Source organism: Rattus norvegicus, chromosome 1, assembly GCF_021556685.1.
Source record: "Rattus norvegicus strain SHRSP/BbbUtx chromosome 1, alternate assembly SHRSP_T2T, whole genome shotgun sequence".
Lineage (NCBI taxonomy): Eukaryota > Metazoa > Chordata > Mammalia > Rodentia > Muridae > Rattus > Rattus norvegicus.
In genome coordinates this window covers 9349754-9375000 of record NC_141534.1, presented here as the reverse complement: position 1 = coordinate 9375000, position 25247 = coordinate 9349754, and the positions used below count along the sequence as shown (strand labels likewise).

At 41.8% G+C, this 25247-nt stretch overlaps 1 protein-coding gene across 10 annotated transcripts in view; it reads left to right on the top strand.

Moving 5' to 3' along the window:
* Positions 1–25247, top strand: part of Aig1 (androgen-induced 1) — a 230092-nt gene that overhangs the window by 59245 nt on the left and 145600 nt on the right. For 6 of the 10 annotated variants that reach the window (XM_087651502.1, NM_001134425.1, XM_087651501.1 and 3 more), the window contains exon 3: positions 5567–5668. In XM_087651502.1, the coding sequence (XP_087507628.1) occupies positions 5567–5668 (102 nt within the window). Of the gene's footprint in view, positions 1–5566; positions 5669–5754; positions 10991–17627; positions 17751–19817; positions 21132–23103; positions 23574–25247 lie in introns of those variants that run through there. The other 4 variants (XR_015682817.1, XR_015682821.1, XM_087651527.1 and 1 more) reach the window with 4 other exon arrangements.

Below are 25247 nucleotides of genomic sequence, written 5' to 3'. Positions count from 1 at the left end.
AATTCCTTCAGCACGGGACAGGGATCACATCACTCAGCATCAAGAGCCACAAAGTGCTGTCTCGAATGGCCACTTCATGCAGGCAGAGTGTAGCTCCCAGTGGTGCTATGATACTAAATTTTTGACAATTGGCTTGGGGAGATAGTTCATTTATATCATTTGCCAATATTTATGATATTTATAAAGACCTAGATGATGATGTATTTCAGGAATAGCACATTTTTTGATATGGGCAAGGTTTTGCTCTAATCCCCAGCATAGGCCTACCACTGTCCACCCAGAATCTTATATAATATATAGAAATTCTTTAAAAGCAGAGATGAGTAAAATCATTGCAAGGGGGAAAAAACCAAACACAGAAGAGTCATGTTTGTATAAAACAAATAAATTCCCAATTGCCATTCTGGATGGCTTTACTAGTAATGCTTATTGCCTGGATAAGGAATAAATGTCACCATTGTCGCACAAAGTCTTTTAGAAAACACTGGGAGAAATAATTCCAACTGATTATTTTGAACCCATTCATTTTTCCTCCCACCAAAAATCAGATGACAACATCTTGAAAATATAATATTGTAGATCAATGTATTTCATGAATTGGCATAAAATAAGACCCAGATTTTGAACTGAGTATCAGTAACTGGAGTCCAGCAGCATATGCATGTAACTTATGATAGACATTCCTGGGCTGTTTCTCTGACATTCAAAATCAATTGATATGCCATTGATTTGACAGAATAAGGTAGTTGTCTGAAGAGATGAAGCAAAACCATCTGAAAAATAATATCACTTACAGTGTGTGTGTGTGTGTGTGTGTGTGTGTGTGTGTGTGTGTGTGTCTCCCACGTAAATTTCTGAGTTCTTCCTCAACTTGCGAAAAGACATCAATAAAAAGCTGCAACTGTCAAGCTTCACTGTTGGGAAACTAAACATTTCCTCTGCAACAGGGAAGAATGATAAAAATTTTCCGTGCAAATCACTTGTACTCGATTTTGTGCTAAGACAGGAAAATGCAAAACTAGAAAAGAGTAAATTGTATGTAGTTTATTGAAGAGTTTTATTATTTGAGATACACACACATATCAAAAATAATTTTTTAAAGATGTATTTATTTATTAAATATAACTACATATAGCTGTCTTCAGACACACCAGAAGAGGGCATCGGATCTCATTACAGATGGTTGTGAGCCACCATGTGGTTGCTGGGATTTGAACTCAGGACCTTTGGAAGAGGAGTGAGTGCTCTTAACCACTGAGCCATCTCTTCGGCTCCCAAAATAAGTTTTGAAATAGCTACTTAAAGCCACTAATCAAATTTAGTAAAGGCATGGGGAATAATACCGCTATTTCAAACATATTTTTATAAAGTAGCAACAAAGAAGACATAAAAATATAATAGTGTAAATAGCGCCCAAATCCATGTGTTACCTGCATGTAGATTCAGCAAATATTGTGTATATCTGTATGTTGTTAACTACAAATACTTCTGGGAGAACCTAAAGGCAACCTGAGCAAATGGTTGTATAACAGGTTACCTGTGAGAAGTCTTAGTGTAGCCAGGAGGTGAGTTCTCAAACAGTAACACTGAGAATTCTGGCTAGATGTTTGTAGGGATGTAGAAAGCCAGGATTCTAACATTTAAATGATGAGCATACAAAGGTCTAAAGCACTTCAAAAATAATTCTGAAAGAATGGACATTGTCAGAGAGTGGGGTCAGAAGAATGTTCGTATGGTCTCACGAGGTAGCTCTTTGGTTTGACCTGTATAATTTGTTCCCTTGAGTTGGGAAAAGGTCTGTAGCATGAAGGGATTCCATTCTCATGATTAGATTGTGCTGTTCAACAAAGCCAAAGGGTCTTCCATCAGTGAGTCTGCATGGCTCCTTGCCTATGTATTTACACTGATACTAAACCCTTACCCCATAGAAATAGATGACTCCACCTCTTGTGATGGTTAATCTCAACATCACCCGGATGGAATCTAAAGTCACCTGGGAGATGGGTCTCTGGGTCTGCTTGTGCAGTCTTATCTTGATTAGGTAATTGTAATGTGAAGGCCCATCCATTGTGGGTGGTACCATTCCTTAGGCTTGGATCCTAGACTATATAAAATGGAGAAAATAAGCTAAGCAGAAGCTTTCATGCTCTCTGTTTTGGTTCTTATATTATTTTAATGTTTTATCCATGGGATCAATGTATCTTGATTATATCTAGACCCCTACTTCCCTTCTAAATTTTTCTAGGACCACATAGCACATATGTTTCCCAATCTTATCCCCTCCTCCTCAGTTTAGTCAATGCTGTGTGACTGGCATTTGCATGGGTGTGCGACCAGTCGCTGGTCATGGGCAGTCTACCAATTTCCATATTTCCTGAGGAGAAGACATCACATGCTAGTGACTACTCAGCGAGAGGTGTGGCCTCTGCAGCCCCTTCCCCGACCCCTGCTGAGTTATACTGGCTTCATATTGTACAAGTCTTGTGCATGTAACCACAACTGCTGTCGGAGCATGTGTACAGCCTACGTCATTCCTCCCTGTCTTCTTACACACTTTCTACCCAGACCTCTGAGATGTTCCCTGACCCTCGAGATGGAGGAGTTCTTGCCTGGAGGAAACCTGAGCAGATGCCTCAAGTTCCTGATGCCACTGCGACCTCACCACTGTGACCACTGTGATGGACTGTAGCCTCCCACTGGGGGCCACACAAATACTTTCTGAAGGGAAAGTTGCTTCTGTTGGGATATCCTATCCCAGCGACGAAACAAGTAACTAAGAAACCACCATTTAAGACAAATTATTTTTTACAACTTAACCTCGGAGTCAGACCAGAGGAGGAAACTTTGAGGATTATTTGTGTATTTGGGCAGAGTATTCCCAGATCAAAATTCCTTGGGTGTGGTCTAGAAGGGGAGGGCTTCAGGCTCTGAATGAGAAGCTACTGAAGCTGAGGTATTGTCACTCCACAGAAAGGAGGAGGTGCATGGTGATAGAAGAGACCTCAAAACAGGAACATTCTCAAGGTCCTATAGGTTAAGGTTTCTATAGGGCGGGACCCAGGGAGCAGCATAGCTGACAGACTTGAAGTGTGAATGTTGTTGATTCGTGGACCATACTGAGCATCCAGGCTGTAAAACATGTACCTGGGTTTAGCGGTGGCATGGCTGCAGACCTGGCAGTGCATCCCAGGCATGGAGCCATCAAATCAGCCATGTTTGGGGTTTTCCTCACTCAGTCGTCAAACATACACAGAAGGAACAAAGGAAGTAGGGATGTTCTTTCACTGAGAATCTGGTTTTGACAGTGGTTTTATATGAGGTATCTCATGGAATTTATCAGCAAGTGTCCCTTCCCAAGTAGCAGGTTAGAGAGGCCGCTTAGTCATGTGAGGGCTCCTGCTCTCAGAGCTTCCTCATGGCAGATCTCAGCTGTATAACCCACAGCGATATGGACACCCCCACCCTACCCCAACATTCTCCTTCTAAATTCTTTATCGCAGGTTTCACAACAGACCTGGAAAATAGCCTGGTTAATTCTACTACAAAAACAAAAACAAAACAACAAAAAAACATGTCATGAAGTCCCAGGGGAGCCCTTGTCACTGTCGGTCTTCCTTTTACATATTCTCAATGACTTCCTACACGTTTCCCACTACGAGTGCTTCTGATTATTGTCATTGTGAGCTCAGTTCCTTTGCCTGTTGCCATCGTGAGTTCTTCAACTCTCTCAGGGTGGAGAAGGAAGACTTTACCTGTACTCCTCATCCTTACTGTTGTTACAGAACTATATATGCATGTACATAAGTTTATATGTATCCATAAAAGCATAGGAGTTTGCGATTTTCCTTAGCGTTCTTTATTCATTACAAAGAGATAAATAACTTGCTTTGTGGCTTCTCTTAGATTATTAGCAAAAAGTATTGAGATCAGAATTACTGGTTATTGTGAGATCCCATTCATTTGTGAAATCTTGCAGACAAGCAAATGCTGTTAAACAAAAACGAAAAGCTTCCTTTTTCCAACTGTGGCATGGAAAAAGGAAACAGTCTATATCCCCCCGACTTTAAGGAGGTAATGTTGAGAGGTAGCTTAATAGAAATTTAAAATAACTACCAACTCTCCACTCTGAATTAGTTGCTATGGCTCTCCAGTCCATTTGAAGTCTAAGGTGATGAATAATTCAAAATCATGGATAATTTAAAAATTATTCATGTGCTTGAAAAGTTAATATAGTTAACCTTGAGCTAATGATTGATTTTTTTCTTTTGTTTTTCTCTTGTACGTTTTTTAAGAGGATAGGGAAAAATTGTTCATCCAAAAGTAAGGTGAATAGCCCGTGGGTTGGCACCAAAACAGCATACGACTATTCAGTTACTGCTTAGATTAATCTTTACATTTGATAAAATAGTGAATATTTGCAACACCTTAAATTTTTAAGGGAGAATTCTATCTAGATTTCAAAGCAGACATAGTTGGGAAAGAGTTTAGGGACCCTTTTGAATACTAATCTTGACTACTAACTATAGTCTGGTTTACTAATATCTGATTAAAAGTTACATTAAAATACTTATTATTTGCATTAATATAACACAGGAGCATGGCTTCCCTATAATTATAAAATCATAAAAAAATGAAAGAAACCTTGTTTATACTCATGCTACTTTCTTTTAATTCTGTAAGATTTAAAAATCATTCCATAGAGACTCTGTGTGTGTTTGTGTGTGTGTGTGTGTGTGTGTGTGTGTGTGTGTGTGTGATTTACAAAAAATTATCTGCAGTGTAATAAAAGGTAGTGTTTTTAAAAGTTTACACGCTCTGAGCCTGTACCAGTGGCTAAGATGTGGGTCATTTGATTTTTCTATTTTAACCCGAACTTTGTCACTGTTAGTTTAAAGAATGGTGAGATGGTCAATCAAACATTGCTACTACTCTCTCTGGATTACTGTGTTGGTATTGGGCCTAAAGAAACTTCTAGAACCCTGATGAATTTCAAAGTTACTGTAAGGGAATTAGGAAGCTTCCTTTTCCCTGTCCCATCCTCTGTTTCTCAAGGTAGTTATTTCTTGGCGGAGGCTCTGTAAATGGATACATTTCCTGGAAAGGTGACCTGGGGCCACGCGATCAGCAGGGGGCTTTAGTACCGTATCAGTGAAAGGCAGGCATGCAGAGGTGACCAGCGTTTAAGTGACCGCATGGCAGGATCGAGGAAGATGGACATAGTCTTCAGTGTTTTGAGTGGATGCCTTTGCTAGTGGGCAATCGGACCTCCCTGCAAGTGTCCATATGTGACTTTAAAACCCTTTTGAGGGATCAGACAGCAGGTCTCTTTACTCTCCTTCTCAGGCAGCCTCCTCTGCCTGAGAAAACATAGTTGGAGACGAAAGAGGGGTTCAACACCACCTCAGTTGCTACTGCAGAGCAAAGGGAAACCATTTTTTTCATCATTCATTGCACTATTAACTCTTGGCATGAATTCCAAGCTCTCATTGGCTTTAAAAACAAATAACAAATCAGTTGTGCGCTGTAAAAGATAACCTTGAAACAAAAGATTTCCTTTCTCTTCTAGTTTGTTGTTGCGGTGTTCTGGACCATCTACGCCTATGACAGAGAGATGATATACCCAAGATTGCTTGACAACTTTATCCCAGGGTGGCTGAACCATGGAATGGTGAGTGCATTAAAATACATAGCTTCCATTCATAAAAAAAAAATCTACCAGAGAGCTATTCTTGAATTCAGACTTTCCCATCGTAGAGACCTAAGTACGTGTCAAGTCCTGGAAGAGGACAAGGACAGAATAGCAATGGTTAAGGAGATCTCTTCCCGTGGGACTGAGCCGCTGTGTGAACGGTGTGGTAGAAGAGTCCATTTTTTAGAGGTGCCTGTGCTGACGAATCATACAACTATCTCGTTCCTGGATGGAATGCCGTTTCTGTGCCATTAGAAGCCAGTCCTCACCCCTCAAGGACTCGTTTCCACTGACACAGACATTGGCCCTTGGTTCCACCCCTACCCCGCTTCAGAGGAACCCTGTTGGAAGTAACATTGCAGTTGGGCAGTTTTCCCAGAACACAGCAAGACTGGTGTCGACTCCAATCTGTGGCAGACATTCTGAGGTGTCTAGTTTTCCTTCAAAGAGGAATATATATATTGAGTGAGTGCTTGCATGGAGTTTGTGTGAACATCGTGTGTGCAGGGGCCCATGAAGGACAGGAGAAGGCATCGAATCCCTGGAGCTACCATTGGAGGAGCTTGTGAACCACCTGATGTGCGTGAGAGGAACCCACTCCAGAGCCCCTGTAACCAGGAAGCACTCAGAAGTGCCGAGTCCTCTCCCCACCACCCACTGGAGATGTCATGAGCAGTGGACACCTGCCTTGTCAAGGTCCGCTCCCGCCAGGACTGTTGACTCCCGTGGTTTCGCTCTTTTCTGCCCGTTTCTCTATGGCGCTTGCGTTAAGTCACATTGATCTCCTTTGTTTCAGTCAAAGACTTTGGATGGTTTGTTTACCTCTCTACGAGACTGGAGGGTAGTATTTCCTATCGAGAAGTTGTGTATCCCGTTTTCAGCTTCTAGAATGGAGCACGGTTTTGTTACTAATGAAAAGCGGTTTTTAGAATAATCCCAGGATGTTTCCGTTGAAAAGGGCAACCCATCACGGAAATTATAGGGAAAAGCAAGAGCTGGGAATCACAAGCCTTAGGTCGAAAATAATAGTTCTTTCCGTTATTTTCCTTTTGTCCCCAGTTGTGGGACATTTTAAACAAAGCACAGTGCACTAATTATCATAACTGTATAGAGGGACTTTAATCCATCTTTCTTAAAGGAATCCCATCAAACGTGGTATATCTCGGGCAATTTGAGTTTTCTTTGAGATAAGTTAGAGATAAGTTGAAGGCTTAACCTGTTGATCTAGTTTCCAGCGTAAAAATCGGGTCTCGTTATCTGCATTATCTCTTGACTCAGACACCCTTCTATTTTTCTAGAGATTCCTTGTCTTAGTGTTTCTATGACTGTGACCATGACCAAGGCAATCCCTCCCCTTTCATTGAAAATCAGTTGTTTTCTCACACAATGAAACAGTTTCTTTTCCCTCTACCCATCCAGTTCCTCCCCACGTCTCCTCTCATATGGATCCACTCCCCTTTTGTCTCTCATTAGAGAAAAGTAGGCTTCTAAGAGATAATAAGAACAACAAAATATAACAAAATAAGTTGTATAAGACAAAACAAAAACCATCACGTTGAAGTAGATGAGGAAAGCAACAGAAAGAAGAGTGAAGCCCAAGAGAAGACACCAGGATCAGAGACATATTTGTTCCCACACTCAGGAGTCCCAGAAAATACTAAACTGAAAGCCTTCATACGTGAAGAAAACCTGATGCAAATCCTGGAAGGCTCTGACCTTGATGATTCAGTCTCTGGATTCAGTTGGTTTTTGTTAAATTGATTTGGGATTTGTCCTCCTGGTGTTCTCTCTCCCCTCTGGTTCTAACTTCTGCCACCCCTTCCAGCGTTCCCTGAGCTCTAAGGGGAGGGGTTTGATGGAGACATCCATTTAGAACTGAGTGTTCGAAGGTCTCTCCCTCTCTGAATAATGCCTGCCTGTGGGTCTATATTTGTTCCTCTCTGCCCCAGGAGGAAACCTCTCTAACTGTGGCTGAATAAGTCACCAATCTATGAGAATACTAGAATATCCTTAGGAGTCATACCACTACTTTGTCTCTTTTAATTTAAAGACCAATAGCATTTGATTTTACGCTATGTCTCTGGTTCTTGGCTATCCAGTCAGTGTTGGGTTTGGGTTTGATCTTGTGGAGTGGACCCTAAGTCAAATCGAATCATTCCCACAAACTTTGTACCACCATTGCTGCACATATTTTTGCAGGCAGGACACCATTGTAGATCACCACCATTGTGGCTTGGTTTATGTTTATCTCTCCCTTTTGGTAGCCTGTAGAGAACCTTCCCATATCAAAGATACTAGAACATAGGGGTGACGTTCAGTGTAGGCACCAGCTCAACGTCTCCCATATTTAATGAGCTGTGTGGGTGTTGTTTTCAGTGATGAGGACTTGTCTTTTTGTAGAGAGCGACCCATTGTCTTGGCAACAGGCTTGATTGTTTGGACTCTTTGGCTAGCAATTCAATTGTCCTAGTTGGAAGCAAGTTTGTGAGAAGATATGGCCAGTTAGGACTGTTTCCCTGTTTGCTTTCACATAATTTAGGAGGATTCCACTGCACTAGGGTTCCATTCCACCCTTCAAATGTCCCCCAATTCCTGCTGTCACTTTTCACATTCCCTTTCCCCATATGATCCTTCCAACCTCCCCCACTCCCGACCCCATTCCTTTCATAAAAATCTATTCTGTTTCCTCCTGGCAGAGATATCCATGTGTCTTCCCAGTCCCTTCCTCTATACCAGCCCCTCTGGGCAGCTCAGTCCTCATTTACCTAACAGCTAATATCCACATACAAGCAAATCCATACCATTTTTATCCTTTTTGATGTTTGGATTACCTCACTCAAGACGAATATTTTCTTAGTTCTATTCATTTGCCAAGGCAGTGCTCATAAGAGAAAGCATTTAATTGGGTAACAGTTTAAAGTTTGAGAGGCTTGATCCATTATCATCATGGCAGTGAGGCACATGGGCTGTTGCTATTCTGTGTCCTGATCATCAGGTAACAAGAAGGAAGGGATGGAGACTGGGTTTCGTGTGGACTTTCAAAACTCAAAGCTCACTCCCAGTGACACACTTTATCCCAAACAGCCACATCTACTCTAGCAAGGCCATACCACCGATACTTTTAATCATTTCAAACAGTCCCACTTCCTGATGAGTTAACCTTCAAATATATTAGCCTATGAGGGACATTCTTATTCAAGCCATCCGATTCCTGTACATCCAGAGAGGGCAATTATTTATCGTCTTCTCATGAAGCTCTTCCAACCCCCCCCAAGCAAATTTAGCTGTTTTGTTTTTCATGTTTGCACACACTACCCTGTTTCTACTATGTATGTGTTTACTCTCATAAAAAGCTTTAAGGTCTTCTACAAAACACTAGCTTTTGGGTCCTAAGCACACCCTGCATATGCTCGGATCAATACATGTTTGATATATTAGAGAATGAATTGAGTACTGTCAGTTTTCACAATTCTCTCCTACTTGAATCTAATTGATTCTGTGTCTTCAGACTATTGGGTGCTAGGCATTCTATAGTGGTTGCATCTTTAATTTTTTTCACAACTGTCACTATGAACAAAAATTATGTTATTTGTAAACAAAGAAACCAAGGCTCAAAAATTAAACTCAATGTGTGTGTGTGTGTGTCTGTGTATGTGTCTGTGTGTGTCTGTGTGTGTATGTGTGTGTGTGTCTGTATGTGTGTATGTGTGTGTATGTGTGTGTATGTGTATGTGTGTGTATGTGTGTGTATGTATGTGTGTGTATCTGTGTGTCATGTGTGTGTGTATGTGTGTGTATGTGTGTGTATGTATGTGTGTATGTCTGTGTGTATGTGTGTGTCATGTGTGTATGTGTGTGTCATGTGTGTATGTGTGCATGTGTGTGTATGTATGTGTGTATGTGTGTGTCATGTGTGTATGTGTGTATGTGTGTGTATGTATGTATGTGTGTGTATGTGTGTGTCTATGTGTATATGTATGTGTGTGTCGTGTGTGTATGTGTGTGTGTATGTGTGTGTACACAAATATTATGTACTCTCCATCAAATCACATAGCTATGGCAATAGCAATGCAATCTGAGCTCACGCCTATTGCTTTCAAATATGTACATGTATTAATAAGTTTGAGTTTTCTATGAATATGGAAAACATTAACCAATTATTTTAAAATGTCGTTTTTATAAATTTTCCAAGTATATGTCAAAAATGCAGGAGAAATATTTTGCAAGTATTTTGAAGTTTCGTTTCAAAGTGTATAGCATAGTTCGACTGTTGAAAAACCAATTGACATTAACTAGGGATTTTAGCAAAAAAGTATTTCATGGTATTTGTCCCTCCTCGAAGCAAGAATATAACTAAAGATATATACAAATAAAACCACTATACAAATAAAACCAAAATACATTGTCACATGCTTCTTGGTAGCAAGCTTTGGTCACCATCAGACATATTCTTATTCACACGTGAAGCAACTTTTGTCTTCAAATATGAGGAAGAGCAACAGGAGCTGTGGACTGTTTTTATTAGGAACCCAAGCAGAGTGAATTAGGAAAGGAGGCCCTTGAAACTGTCACCTACCGCCCACTAGGGAATCCTCAGCAGCTCTGCTAATACCAGGAGGTTTTGGTGGGAGCATCATTACATCACTGCTATGGACCTTCCCTCCTGTCCTGTCTGCCTCCTTATTTACATCCGTGAACTGTAGAGTGTCACCCCCCAGACCAGCCAATCATTTCATCCGTAGATCAAATCAATGGCCTAAGCATAGGCTCAGCCTTTGGAACTTAGACTTGGCTCAGCGCTTTTCCTGACTCATTTGGATAACTTCACGGCTTTTCTTTTGGAGGTGGGGCTGTTTAGAAATGCAGAGAGGAGTTCAATGACACAAATACTTAGGAAAGAGGAAGGGTACATTAACTAACCCAACAAACCTCTGAGGTGATATAAGCTCAGCAGATTCCTTCACAGTGAACGTTGTCTCAGCAGAGATAAAGGAACGGTCATTTACACTTTCTAAATCGTGGCCCCAAGTTAATGAGCAGAGAATTTGTTCTCTCTCTCCCACACATTCTCTCTCTCTATAGGTATAGGCATAGATAGATAGATAGATAGATAGATAGATAGATAGATAGATAGATAGATAGATAGACAGACAGACATGTAGATGTAGATAATGCTCTGTTTATTTAGTTTGATAATCAAAACATGAACATTAATTTCTGTAATCACAAAAAATAACTTTTATAAAGATGTACTGTAAGAGGTATGCAATTTCAAAAATTAAATATATTTGGTTTTCAAAATGTAAAGTCTTAAATATTTTAATATTATATTTTTCAGTTTAAAATATAGATGCTATTATTATAATACTAATTCATTAGTTACTTTTTTGTTGCTGCAATAAAAACAAACTTAAGGAAGAGAAAGTTTATTTGGGCTCACAGTTCCTGAAGGTTAAGAGTCCTTCATGTCAAGAGGAGTAATAGCAAGCCATAGGCATGGGAGAAAGCTGAGAGCTCACATTTCTTTCTTTCTTTCTTTCTTTCTTTCTTTCTTTCTTTCTTTCTTTCTTTCTTTCTTTTCTTTCTCTTTCTTCCTTCCTTCCTTTCTTTCTTCTTTTTTTAACACTGTTTAAATTTTTTTTCTTTTTTTTCGGAGCTGAGGACCAAACCCTTGCTAGGCAAGCGCTCTACCGCTGAGCTAAATCCTCAACCCCCACTTTTTAAATTTTAAGTGATTCTTTTTTATTTATTTATTTTTTTATGAGCATTGGTGTTTTGCCTGCACATATATGTCTGTGTGAGGGCATGAGGTCCCCTGAAACTGGAGTAACAGACAGTTGCGAGCTGACATGTGGACGCTGGGAATTGAACCTGGGTCCTCTGGAAGGATAGCCAGTGCTAATAACCTCTGAGCCATCTCTCCAGGCCCAGAGTATTTTAATCTAAACTTTACACTAGAGCTCACATTTCTAAACAGAGCAAAAAGCAGAAAAAGTGAACATGAAGTGAGACAAGACTATAAACACTCAAAGCTTGCCCCAACAACACAGTTCCTTACTTCCAGCACTGCACCAACTCTCAAAGGTTAAAAATCCTTCCCCAACGGCATCACCCAGTGGTGACCACGTGTGCGAATACCCAACTTCATGAGGAACATTTCTCAGTCAATCACAGATTTTCCTCCTTTGTTTTAGGGAAATACATCTGACAACGTAGAAGTTTAACAACTATCATAGTTTATTTGCTTAACGAATAACTTTGAGTGTTTCTGTACTAGCATTGACTTTCCAGGCCTATCTGCCTGTCCTGACAATGGTGAGGTTAAGCTCCTTGTGGTCATCAAGGATCTTTCCAACATGGCTGTGGGAATCTCAATTGGAGAGACACAGTAAAGTTCACCATTACTGGAAAACTGGAAAAGAGGGTCCAAATATGAGGACTCCTCTACCAGAGATGGAGAGAACTGTTTCTTCGCTCTAATGGTGATATTAGCAGTCTGAGTAGGGTCAACACGCAATGGTTGTAAGTGGATTTCATTACAGTTTAGATCGCCATTGTCATGCTTAAATTGGGGCAAAAAGAGAGTGTGGTAACAGGAAAAGGAGGTGACATGAGTGATAGGTATTCTCTACCTATTTGTGATAAATGTCAAAACACCAGTAAAATGCTAATTCCAAAGGTTATAATAGATTGTGATTACCTATTTAAATATATATAATTAAAACCTTCCCAAGAAGGAAGGTACCTTTTTCTTGTGTGTATTTACTGAGGAGTCTCCAAATATTTTCTAGGCATCTAGACTTCAGGGATCACAGAAGTACAGAAAAGCTTGTAAATAAGTTATAGCCCGTTCTCAAAGAATATCACTATCTCTGGAGTTTATAATATGCGACTTCTGGGCATAAAGTCAGTCAGAGGACTGACCCCAGACTCCAAGGATCTAAAACTTATAAAGCATTTATTTTTGTTTATGTTAGTGATGCCAGAATTTAGACACAATTTAAACTAACAGGGAGTGTTGTATCTCTTCCTATTGTTTATAAAACCCAATCCCAGACTTTATCTGAATCACAGCAGGGGAAATGGGTCAATGAGTGAGTGGCAACACTAATTCAGCTTCACTGTATAACCAAGAAGTTTCTTCTGGGCTCCCCGAAGTAGCTCCCAAATTTAATTTACTACAATCAAGTTTTATGTTTTATAAACTATAGTACAGCATATTTTATTCCAGCCAATGTTTAATATGCAATACAAATTTGTCCTTTCCTTGCATCCCGATTTGTATTTGTATTCCCAACAACTCTATCCATATATGACACTGAGGAGACATTTACCAAGTGTTGATGTGGAAGAATATTTAATGTACTTACTATGGATATTCAGAATAATGGAAAACTTACTTTTATATCTTACCACTGATGACCGCAGAAGAGTGAATAAGGCCACACGAGCAAAAAGGTTGGTTTCTATTTTAGCTGCTGTTCTATTGCTGAGAAGAGACACCATGACCAAGGCGGCTCTCATGAAAGAAAGCTTCAATTGAGGTCTTGCTTATAGATTTGGAGGTTTACTCCATTATCAACATGGCGGAACGCTTGGAAGCATGGAGGCCGTCATTGGAGCAAAATCTGAGAGCTACATCATGGTGTGTAGGTAGAGAGAGAGACTCTGGGCTTGGCATGTGTTATCGAAACCTCAGAGCCAACCTATAGTGACATACTTACCCCAATAAGGTCTTACTTCCTTATCCTTCTAATCTTTTCAAATGGTGCTATTATGTAATGATCAAGCAAGCATTCACATATGTGATCCTACGGGGGCCATTCTTTTTCATTCATTCATTCTTTTGAGTAGTTGTACTCAAACTACTGAGATTGGTCACAGACAGATACAGTTGAGATTTCTGCAACGCCTGCAACAAACGGGAACCGAATGATAGTTCGACTCGGCAAACTTCGGTTGAAATCCTTCTTTCCGCACAACAGGCTGTTGGCATTGTGGGGTTACCCAGTGAGGAAAACAGAGGAGAAACATTTTCAATGGATGTTTGAAGTTGAGGCAAATAAAAGTACTCTGAAAAGACAGAGTACTTGTGGCTATTTTCACTCCAAGGGAAGCACGTTTTCTGACCTGTCTGTGCGTCGTGAACACTGAGCCCAGAAACTTTCTTTTCAGCCATTAGGCTTTTCAGGAGTCATGAAAATAAATAAATAAATAAATAAATAAATAAATAAATAAATAAATAAATAAATTAAATAAAATTTCAGATCTAGGAAGATTGCAGGCTTTCAGTGATGTTCCGACCAGAAGAACCGATGATGAAACACATTCTGCTGCAGAAGACCCAGGGAGAAGGCAAAACAGTGTAGAGGGCTAGGGTATTATTATCATCATCATCGTTATTAGAGCAGATCTTAAAGCAGGCAGGATCCTTATAGTCTACTACTCACAGCAGGAATGTTCATTCCCCATATAATTTATGAGAAAAAAAACCAAACAAACCCGATTCCTTCTCATTCTTGATCTGTCACGTCTCGTTATAGTTAACTGATACCCTCAAGAGCCATAATTTAGGCAAGTAGTTATCCTGTTCAAGATTATTTGACATTTGGTAGTTATGAAAGATTTTCTCCATCTGGTTTTCCCAGAAGAGAAGGCAGTAAGTGCTACTTGCATTATGGTTGGTTTTACAAGAACTCAAGATCTGACATTATTATAGTAGATAACATGACTTTTGGAATGTTTTCGGCCTTGGGGTTCACAGATTGCACAACTCAGGGTCTGTAAGAGTCTGTGCCGTTCTGGTATTCAACACCTCATGAAGGGAGTTGCTGGGAGAAATAGGCATTAGAAGCACTGCAGAGCTTCAAACTGGCTTTTCTCAGTTATTTTTTTGCATTCACTCTAACGTCAGTAGGAGACATGTGAGATTTTTTGAGAAATAAAAATTAGAAATACGAGTAGATATAAGTGAAAAACTCACTTTCTGATGGGGTTGCAAGTATTCTTTTTGAAAGCATTTCGCAGGAATTGAACCTTTGTCCATGACTGTATGTTCTCCCAAGTCTAATTCTCCCCTTAGATTTTGCAGAATTATAGTTTAACCTTTGGGTTTCTTCTTCCCTTAAAAAAAAAACATCACTTCCTACCTTCATTTAAAATATTAATAGACCCTGCAGTGGTCATAGTTCAAAACAGTCCTCTAAGGTCTGCTCAGAGTTCTTGGGGTCATCAAAACCCCAAAATGTGGTTTACTTAAGGGCCTTTCCCCTAATCCTGAGATATGTCAAAGTAAATTTAATTCATGCGTTTTCCATCCACTTGCTGCTAGGTCTTCATACTTTGTGGAGGGTGGTGGCAAGCAGGAAGGTGTTGTCCCGTGCACTGGCTTTCATCGTCACGCCACAGACACATCATTCACGAGTCCTACCCCTACATCCTGACAGAATTCCAAACCCATGTCCTTTCCAGTTCCCTTTTAACTGAGGTGCCAACCTGAGTTAACATCAGCATATTTGCCAGAGAAAGTAAAGAGAACACAAAAACCCACATTGGTGTCACAGAATCCCTCAATCCCGGAATCTTACACTTGGGAACTTCTAGTGTATATACCATGTGATGTAAAAGTTCCAGAACAATATCTGACTGACTCGTTGCAGCAGTCTCAGATTAGACAGATCCAAGGATGCAGATCCAACAGGGAACAGATTATCACCTGTGGGAAAGGCCATCACAAGGAGCAAATGTTTTTCTCCAATTCGGGTCGGCCATTTGTCTTTATTCTGTCAGATCTGAACACCAATCCTCTGGATCCCTCTCATAAACACTCTGAGTGAGCCTCACTATCTGTGATGACCTCAGTATATGGCAGCATACGCAGGTGCCATTTCAACTCTCTGCTTCCGGGTTCCAGTATGGGAGATCATACTCTGGTTTTGGAGTAAATATTCAAACCAACTCAGGACATTAACTCTCTTCTTGTAATTCTTGTCACTCGCCACGTGCTGCCATTGAAACGTGGACAGATGTGTTCATGAACTCAGTGGACCCCATCCCCAAGGTAAGTCCTGTTAGTCGGATGTTCCAAACTTGCCCCAGTCTCTTGCTTCCTCCTTCCCCACTTCAGTGCAAGGTTTCTGTTTCTCAGCTGAGCCAGGGCAGCTGGCCTTCTCTCTGCTCCCCGTGCCTTTCTTCCTTCCCAGTCTCCTCTGTTTAACCTCAGCTAGTCCTTAGAGCAGCCTGGATTGCCCTTCTCAGACAGTGGAAGCGTCAGTGGCTCCTAGTACATCCCTTGCTCAGGTATGGAGAGTGAGCGAAGGGGGTGTTTGCCTCCTAGGTTGAGTGGGTTCCTCGTGTGCCACAGGGATCTTCATGCACCGTTTGCTTTCCGTTTATTTACTTGCTTACTTCTTAGAGGGGTTTTTCGGGCCTAAAGGACAGCAGTCCCTGCTCCTCACAGAGCCTTTCATAAAAATCCAGTCAGAAAATACCTTTGAGGAAGTGTTGCAGAGGCCTCATCACGTTCCACCTCTTCTTACCCTGCCACATCTTGCCTATACCCATTTTCCAGTCTTGTATGGCCTTTGCCCTGTGTAGCCACCGTCCTTGTTCATTAGAATTATCCATCTTTCCACCAACGTTTGAAGGAATGTGTGTTCTACATCAAAGCTTGTGTGGCTTTTGTATCTGATGTGGGTGGGCTAAGGTTTAATATCATTGCCAATGTTTTGGGTTTTGGTCTCAATGTAGAGTGCTTAATTGTATTTCTAGTAGATTCTCTGTTGTCAAACTCAGTGTGAGTGTAGGATAGACCGTGCGAAGGCTACACCATGAAACGTTTATGATTACCAAGTTGAATATATTGGAGTTTAACAAAATAATACGGGTATCCTTTGTTGTTTTTTTTTCTTTGAATTTTGATTCCCATGGTTGTGTCACTGAATTGAAGTTGCTTTAGGAGAGAAGGCTGGATAAAATCATCGAGAGCAAGAAAATGATTAACGTTTTGAGCAGAAAAATATTAATTTCATGATCATCTTACCTAAAGAAGTGCACCTTTGATAGAGACCTGTACCTTTTATTGTAAATATAAATACACTCAGTAAATGACTATGTCAGCTATATTTCCTTACTGTAGCAAGTTCTTAATAATGGCACAGAGAGAACAATATTTATTTCCAAGCTTCCCCTCAATATCTGGACAGTCAAATGATCTATCAAAAGGCCGTAAGCTAATCTGGCTGCCTCTCAGCCAACATCCCAATAATACTCACAACCAGGCAGTCCGTGCTCCATCTAAAGTCTATGAACTCCTTCTTCTTCCTCCTCCTCCTCCTTACCCGACTCTCTCTCTCTCTCTCTCTCTCTCTCTCTCTCTCTCTCTCTCTCTTTCTCTCTCTCCCCCTCTCCCTCCCTCCCTCTCTCCCTTCCCTCCCTCCCTCCCTCCCTCTCTCTCTCTCTCTCTCTCTCTCTCTCTCTCTCTCTCTCTCTCTCTCCCCTTCCCTGGCTGGTGGAAGTCCTGCCCTAGGCTCTATTCTGCCTAGCCAATGAATGATCAGCATTTATTGACAAGGCAAAGAGTGAATGATAAGACTTATTTACACAAACTGGAGACAGAAGATACTTGATGTGCTACAGGGCCGTGTTCAGATCGAAACAAGATAACACAAGGAAGGCCATTACATCGTGCACAGAACCATTATACCTACAAAGATGTGTAGTGACCGAAGGGAACCGTGAGATGCAATGATAGCAACTAAAAATGATTTCCAGATTGATGGGTTGGAAAAGCAGGGGATAACTGCGCGTATGCACAATGGTGTGGAGAAATTACATAATAAGGGAAGCCACAAGGGAAAAGGATGGGGCTGGAGACCAACCCTGTAGAGAAGGACCGGTAGTGCGTTTTCCTCAAGCTCACTGTATTCTAAATTTCTAGAGTTCATGAGGGGTCCTTGTGATAACCACAATTAGAAACTTCTGAGTATCGAGCGGCATTGTCCCAGGCCCCTAAGGATCATGGGGAGAGCAAGGACATGGTGGTGGTCTCCGTATTCTCATGGTAAGTGCATACTTCTCTATCCAAACATACAGGTTTCAGAAACCCATTTCAAAGTATTGGTGCTAGCTAGCTTCCTTCCCTCCCACTCCCCATGACCATTTGATTATGACTCTAACCATTCAATTCGTCAACATTCTTTGGGTACACTAGTATGTGCTTGACTAACTTCTCTGAGCTCCTTTATAATCTTCATAAGGTAAGGATTGGCCTCCAGTATTCTCCGCCACAAAATTGTCAGTAACAGTGCATTCCAAACACAAGCTACTCTAAACGGTCCCCCAGGACCGACTCTATACCAATTCCTGGTTCCTCTGCTGAAACCTATTTAACCTCTGTCTGTCTGTCCATGCTAGTTTCACCTCTGCTTTGACTTCCCATGATTGACATACCGCTCTTCTTTGCCTCTTGGGTACCTCCGTTAGGTTGGTTTCAGGTTTCTCTGTGTGTTAGTATATCTGACTCAGTATCTGGGTTATAGCAACACTCAGAAAGTTGTCTCTGAATGAGCTAACGAATGAACACATGAATGATTGAGTGAATGAGTAAATGCCTCACTCTCCCACTCTGGTTATACTCCCTGGGCTGAACCTGGATTACTTTCTTCATGTGGACCTAAGCTGGAACGTTAGCAGTGCCATTTCATTTTCATGTCTTATAACTTAGTATCTTAGTAATTCATTCGAAACCCTTGAGTGTTCTTGTGGGACCCATTGACTACCCATCTCCAATGCCAGTCTTTTCAAACATCAGAATCACGTGTACCAGAATCACTATGAGTGACCAGTGTGATAACCTCTTGGAGCCGGTGCATCTCTCAGGGGTTCAGATGAGGAGTGACCCGTGCAGCATCCTGCTCACTAGATACCTTCGCTTCTTGAGAGCTCGTTTCAAGAATCTTCTAACTTCTAGTGAGGAGCTGACTCTGAACATAAATTAGTGTTCCATTTCATCAAACACCTTCCTCTAGAACATGGCTGATCATTTAGTGTGTGATTTTAGGACATCGGTAAACATTCCTTCTTCTTTTGATAAACAAAAAATAGATTTTTCCTTCCATCCAAACAAGAACAATAATTTTTTATTGTTCTTTCCATCTCTAGACCCGTAGCTAGGAATGAGTTTGCACAAAGTTCACTAATTAAGATCTACCTTAACATAAGTACAGAATTCACCCTGATTGGTGGAATTGTTTCCCATTAATTGCAGGGCCTCTCATCCTTATGGAATATGTTAATTAACGTGCTTGGCCTTACAGTAGCGATTGTCGCTCGGATCCAGGCGCTGCCGCTCGCAGGCCTCTTTCTCCTTGACTCTGTTGCCTACACTTCACAGTCAACAATGCGACTCATTCTTGTTTTAACTCACCACAAGCTGAACCCCAAAAGATGCTTAGAGTTCTCTAGGACACGGTTGTCACAGCTACACGTTTGAGCCATCGGCAAGGGGGGATGGAGTCAAGTGACCCCGCAGATATTCCCTGGTGTTAGTAGTCAAGAAGAGTATACATGACATAAACTGGTATGAATGATCTGTGAGGTTGGTCACAATAGGGTTCAGTATCAAAGTCCTGAGTCCCATTTTGAGGAACTCACAAGTTATTGTGGAAACTCATGAGGTATACTGTAGACCAACGCGGGGCCTGATACATAGTAGGTCTAGTAAATATAGCCCTATTAAAAATATAAAGCTTCTATAGCAAATGATTCTTATTTATTGTATATAACCCAATAGCGAGTTAATGTCAAACTCTGAAATTCCAAGAAAAATGCTGATGGAACTTTTTAATACTTGCAGAAACACTGCATTTGTACATAGTTCTCACATGACCAGATAACAAAAGTTCTAGGAAAACAGTATGTACGATATAAGGCATATGTCCTCGGACGAAGAATCCCCATCTAGCTTGGGTACATTTAAGCTTTTCTCCTCAGTTGCACCTACTGGAAAGAGTGCTGCTTAGATTCGAATTTGACTGCTAATCTTCACACATATGGCAAATGTGGACTACTCAGACCACAGCTATTTTGCTACATTCCACGGTGTCTCATTTATTTGTTTGATTTGCAGCTATAGCAACCAGATTCCACCATGGTTGGCTTTTACACAGCCCCACACTGCGATCAGTTTGGTGGACGCTTGGCACCCAGCACCAGATTCAATTGAAGACATATGCACAAGATTCCCTTACCACATTTTAAAAAATGCTTTTCACACTGGGTTAGACCTGTGCTGTTTGTCTAAAACACCAAAAGCAACCTTCTGCAGGTCGAGCTGGCAGTTACCGATGCTGCAACGTTCTTCGCAGTAACATCTCAAATCTTTGACTCTTTTCTTGCCGCACTTTTCAAGCACCCACCTGACTTTGAAGCAGGCTGCTTGCCTCGCGCCGAAAGCTCGCCCCTGTGAGACTAAAGTGTGGCTCTGGTGCCGTGCCACTGCTGTGCCTTCCACACACTTCTGCACAAGAAGAGTGGTTGGGAGTGACCTTGAAATGGAGTTTTGCCAAATCAGTGAAATACTGGACGTCAAGAAGTACCATTTCCCCAGGGATTTAGAGAGTACGTGTGGTGGTGTCAGGAGTAGAGCTCTGAATTAGGCATTAGCATCCCTGTAGATTGATGTTCCCTCCTGTCCTTAGAAGCCGCACACTGAAAAATGTTGGAAAAAATGAGGTAATGAGGAAAATTGATATCTCACTATTGTTTCCCTTAGGCGAGTCTCCTCCCCGCCCCTGTCTCCCCACCACTTGCTGGGGGAAACAGAGAGGCTGTAAAAATATTTTTTAATGGGTCGATGGGAACTAAAAAGGAGACGAAGATGCAATTAGTGGGGATATGGCAAGCGGGAAGAGATATCTCTCCCTTCCGTTGTAAGCTGCCTGTGGGTGGGATTTTGATCCATCAGATTTGGGCTCCAGGAAGGGAGTATTTTCCCTCTTGGTGTGTTTGCCTACTAAGTAAACCCTGTTGCTACTGAAACACGTTAGCTGACGGTGGCAGCCGTTCCTAGCCCATCCTTTTCAACATTACCAAGTGTTGTCTGTGGTAAAACATGAGCTCCTTGACTGCACTTCTCATCCTGGCAGGCAGGCTGACCCCCGAGGATCTGGATTAAAGGCAGGTCCTGCTTGAACCTCGTTTAGAAGTCCCAGCTCATCAGACTGCAGATTCCTCTTCTGCCCCCACTCTGCTTCCTGGGATCTTGCTTGTACAACCTGTAGTAAGGCCAAGGTGATCTGAAGTCTGGCTTAGGCATGACAGAAGGGTAGGGGCACCCCGGAGACAGGTGGATCTTCTCTTACAGCAGCACTCACTTTTGTACAAAATAAGATCATGCATTTTTCAATAAAGAATAACAAAACCATGCACCACTATTTTAGAACTCTGAGAAGGGTAAGGTCACTTGAACTTTGGCAACTATAGAAGTCTTTCATGACACTGTCCTGGTAAGTGTACCTCAGTGTAACAAAGGGAGCATATGTCAGACAAGCTCTCCTAGATATCCTTTGATACTTCATCCGGGACTGTCCTTTGCAGTAAGTTATTGGGCATTTCTGTAAGTTTAACTGGAATCACTAAAACAAAGGCATCTTTCCTGATGAGCTTAAGCCTTCTGTTGCGTCATTTCGAGAATCCTGTAAGTCAGGCGTGCAGCTGAGCTCAACATCACAATGATGGGCCGTGGTTGTTTACATGACTCGTCACTTCTGAGTGTGGTGGCACAAACTTGGACCCCAAGCGCTTGGGAGGTAGAGGCCCGGTGATAAGAAACTTAAGTCCACTATTAGCTTTATGTCAAGTTCAGCGTCAGCATCAGCTACATGAAACTGTGTCTGAAAAAAGACCAAAGCATGCAAGCAAGCAGGCAGACCGGCAAGATCATGCCCTTCACCCAAACAAGCAGCCAGGCAAGCAAACAACAATGCATTTGACCCAAACAGGCAGCAGGCAACAAGCAGGCAGAATCCATTTACAAAACTGCAGTCGCAATCTTGAGGTCAGGCTACGTGATTTTCCACTAAGTCTTACTAATGATCATATGTTAGATTGATTCCCACAGTTTGGATGCTGAAAATCAAAGTCAGGGTGCTATCACGGTCCAAGCCCCATAAAGGCACCCTTCTTGGTTACAGAATCATTACACAGTGCTCTCAAATGCCTAAAAGGGTAAAAGCTTCCTGCAACCCTTTTATAAGTCTGGTAATCACTTCATGAATGGACTTGGCCACCTCCAAAGGCTTCGCCTGCTTGTTCTACTCTCACCTCATGGGTTTGGCTTCCAACCTAAAATGTTCAAGGGAACACAAAGTTTGTGCTTCTTCAGAAGAGCATGAAAAAAATGGAAGCAGAGTATCACTGGAGCTTGTGATTCTCAAGATGGTGTCACACTTCATAGATCACAAAAACCAAGAGACACACCAAAAGAAGAAGGCCCAAGGAGGGAGATTTAATGTGGTGGTGTCTGTGCTTCGATGTCTGAGGACCTCAGCAATCCTATTTTCCTTCTCCCTGTAGTGGTATTTTTATTGTCTCTGTAGTAAATATTTTAGGTATCATGGAAGGAGGGAGCTAATAGTTACTTAAAGGAGGCCAATAGTGCTTCACCTTTGAACCATATATTGTATATATATATATATATATATATATATATATATATATATATATATTTGATGTGTACGTGTGTGTGTGTGTGTGTGTGTGTGTGTGTGTGTGTGTGTTGTGAGAAGTACAGACATGTAGAGGACTTGCCTGGTACTCTTTAGGAGCTCACCTTGATTTTTGAGACAGGGTCTCATACCTCCCTTAAAGATCACAAAGAAGGCTAGGGTGGCAGGCACCAGGAACACACTAGTCTCTTCTTTTCCAGCACTAGGATTACAAACATGCACCTCTGAGGTGTCCTCCCTTTCTCCTCTTCCTATTCCTCCTGCCCTCCTCCCCTCTTGCCCTCCTCCTCATGTGTTCTAGAGAATGGACGGAGATCTCCATGCCTTCAACACCAGCACTTTCCCAATGCAGCCATTGGTAGGCCGTCATCTCATTGAAAGACTTCTTTCCACGTCTTTGCACAGGTCCCAGTTGAAGAGGGGGCCTCCTTACCAAAGCTCCAGGTCAAGATTTTATGAACCCTATAATAACACAATGACTTTTGTCCTCTGCTTTTAAGGCTGAGGTCTCCTGCACCTGTCAGAAGTGCTGGAGGGTTAACCAATGTGGGGTACTACTTAACTACCAGACATTTTCCATCGGTTATACTAATGAGATGGTTAAAGGAAATACAATCTGTATAGATTCCCATTCCCTTTAGAAGCCAGGTCCACTGTTAACAATCCGCACGGCACTTTCTCTTTTAGAACTTGTGTCACTGCAGCATTCATAGTGGTCAACCCTGGTTGGCCCAGGGATCATCGTCATAAGATCTTATGGATTCAGACTGGGAAAGAGCAGCATACCACATGTACTTTCTCAATGCTTCCTCCTTTACGTGACTTTTGGAGCATGTTTGGGGACCTTTGAATTTATTTGCCTCTGTAGCATTTTTGAAGGTCAAGGAAAAGAGACTCATTGATGGAAACAAGAAGGTAAGCCATCTTGGTGACACCTGGGGCTAAACTGAATGGTAGTGGTAGCAAAGAGACAAATGGGTGTGTTGGAACACCCGGCCACACTCAGCTCTAGTAGGATGGTTAACAGAATGGGGCTTCTTTACCTTGGTTTCTATGGGACTAATGTATTGGCACCCTTTCTAGATTGCATGAAAGATGAATTAATATTACCACTTACTAAAGATTAAAAGTATACTCTGTGTGTCAATTGCTATTAATCCTTGAAAATATTTATGGAGTTCAATGGTCTGTAACTAATTAGAGACTGCAGTTAACAGGGGATATGGGTTTCCTCAGAGTTACATGAAACGAAATGTAAATCTTTTATATAACTCTATTTCCCCTGGAAAGGTTTTTTTTTTTAACTTGTCAGAGGGATTTTTAAAGTTTTATTTTATTTTCTTGGATCCCACTGCTTTTCCATAAATCCTATAAGCAGAATTACAATGAAGTGAGTCACAGTCTTAACACTTCTTTTGGAGTTTCTCCTGCCAGTGCAGCTTAGACTGGAGGAGACTTTTGAGAAAAGTAAGCTTGGGAAAGCATGGGTGGGAGGAGAAGTGAAGGAGAGGTGCGAATGAGGACAGGGAGGGAGGGAGGAAGGGGGAAGGGAGAAGAAAGGAGGGGGAAGGAAGGAAGACAGGTTGCTTTAGATCACATTTGCTTGTAAACTATACGGCAGTATAAAGGTGCAGTTTGCTTGTTCCCTTAGTAATGTGTGTTAGGCAAGCCTCAGAGTTGTTTTTATGAGCGAGTAATTGTAATTCAAAATACAAAGTTTTCCCCGCAAAACTTTTGTTACGTAAGTGTTGATTAATTCTCAAGGCTAGCTTATACATTCCTTCTATTCTGTCTGAAGGTGCATTGTTTGGGCATTGGCACTGCTAAACACTAGACGGCACAGTTGAAATGTGGTAGACATGTGGAATAGCAAGCAATAAACCAGTTGTTGGAGTCCCCAGAAGTTTTCACCTTGAACGCTGGCAGTGGAGGGGAAACAGATGTGACCCGAGGCATGGGAGGGTGTTCAGATGCCTCGTGTGGTTGTTTGCAAGTGTCAATCTAGGGAGCAGCTGTGCATGGCCACTAAAAGTGGCCACTTCAGTGGGCCCTCGAAAACCACGTTCCATTTCTTCCCACTAAAATCTTGACGGGACAGATGCCGTCTGCTACATGGTACTTTGGCATTCACGCAAACAGACCAAGTGGCCTGACAAATACAGAGCTGGATGCTCGCAGCCAACCACTGAGCTAAGAACGGGGTCCCCAGTGGAGGAGTTAGAGAAAGGACTGAAGGAGCTGATGGGCAACCCCATAAAAACAACAATACCAACCAACCAGACCCCCCTCCCCCAGAGCTCCCAGGACAAACCACCATCCCAAGAGAACACAGAGATGGACCTATGGCTCCATCCACATATGAGGCAGAGGGTGGCCTTGTGGGCCATCAATGGGAGGAGAGGCCTTGGTCCTATCAAGGCTCCATGCCTCAGTGTAGGGGAATGTCAGGAGGGGGCTGGTGGTGGGAAGAAGTGGGTGGGTGGGTGAGGGAGCACCCCCATGAAAGCAGGAGGAGAGGGGATGGGATAGTGGGTTTCTGGAGGAGAAACCAGGAAAGGGGATAACATTTAAAATGTAAATAAAAAAACCTAATAAAAGAGAAAAATGAGAAATCCTCCCTGTGAAGCTTTTGCTTGGTTGGGGGAAGGGAAGTGCAATCACATGATGATGATGATGATGATTCCTTCATCTTTGGAGAAACTTATTGGAAGAATATTAAAAATTCATATCAATCTACAAGGAGTTATGACAACACATACCAGATTCATCTGATGAGTGAGGACCTGCTATGAATAAAGTTCTCTACTCTATGTGGACAATCCCAGGTCCTT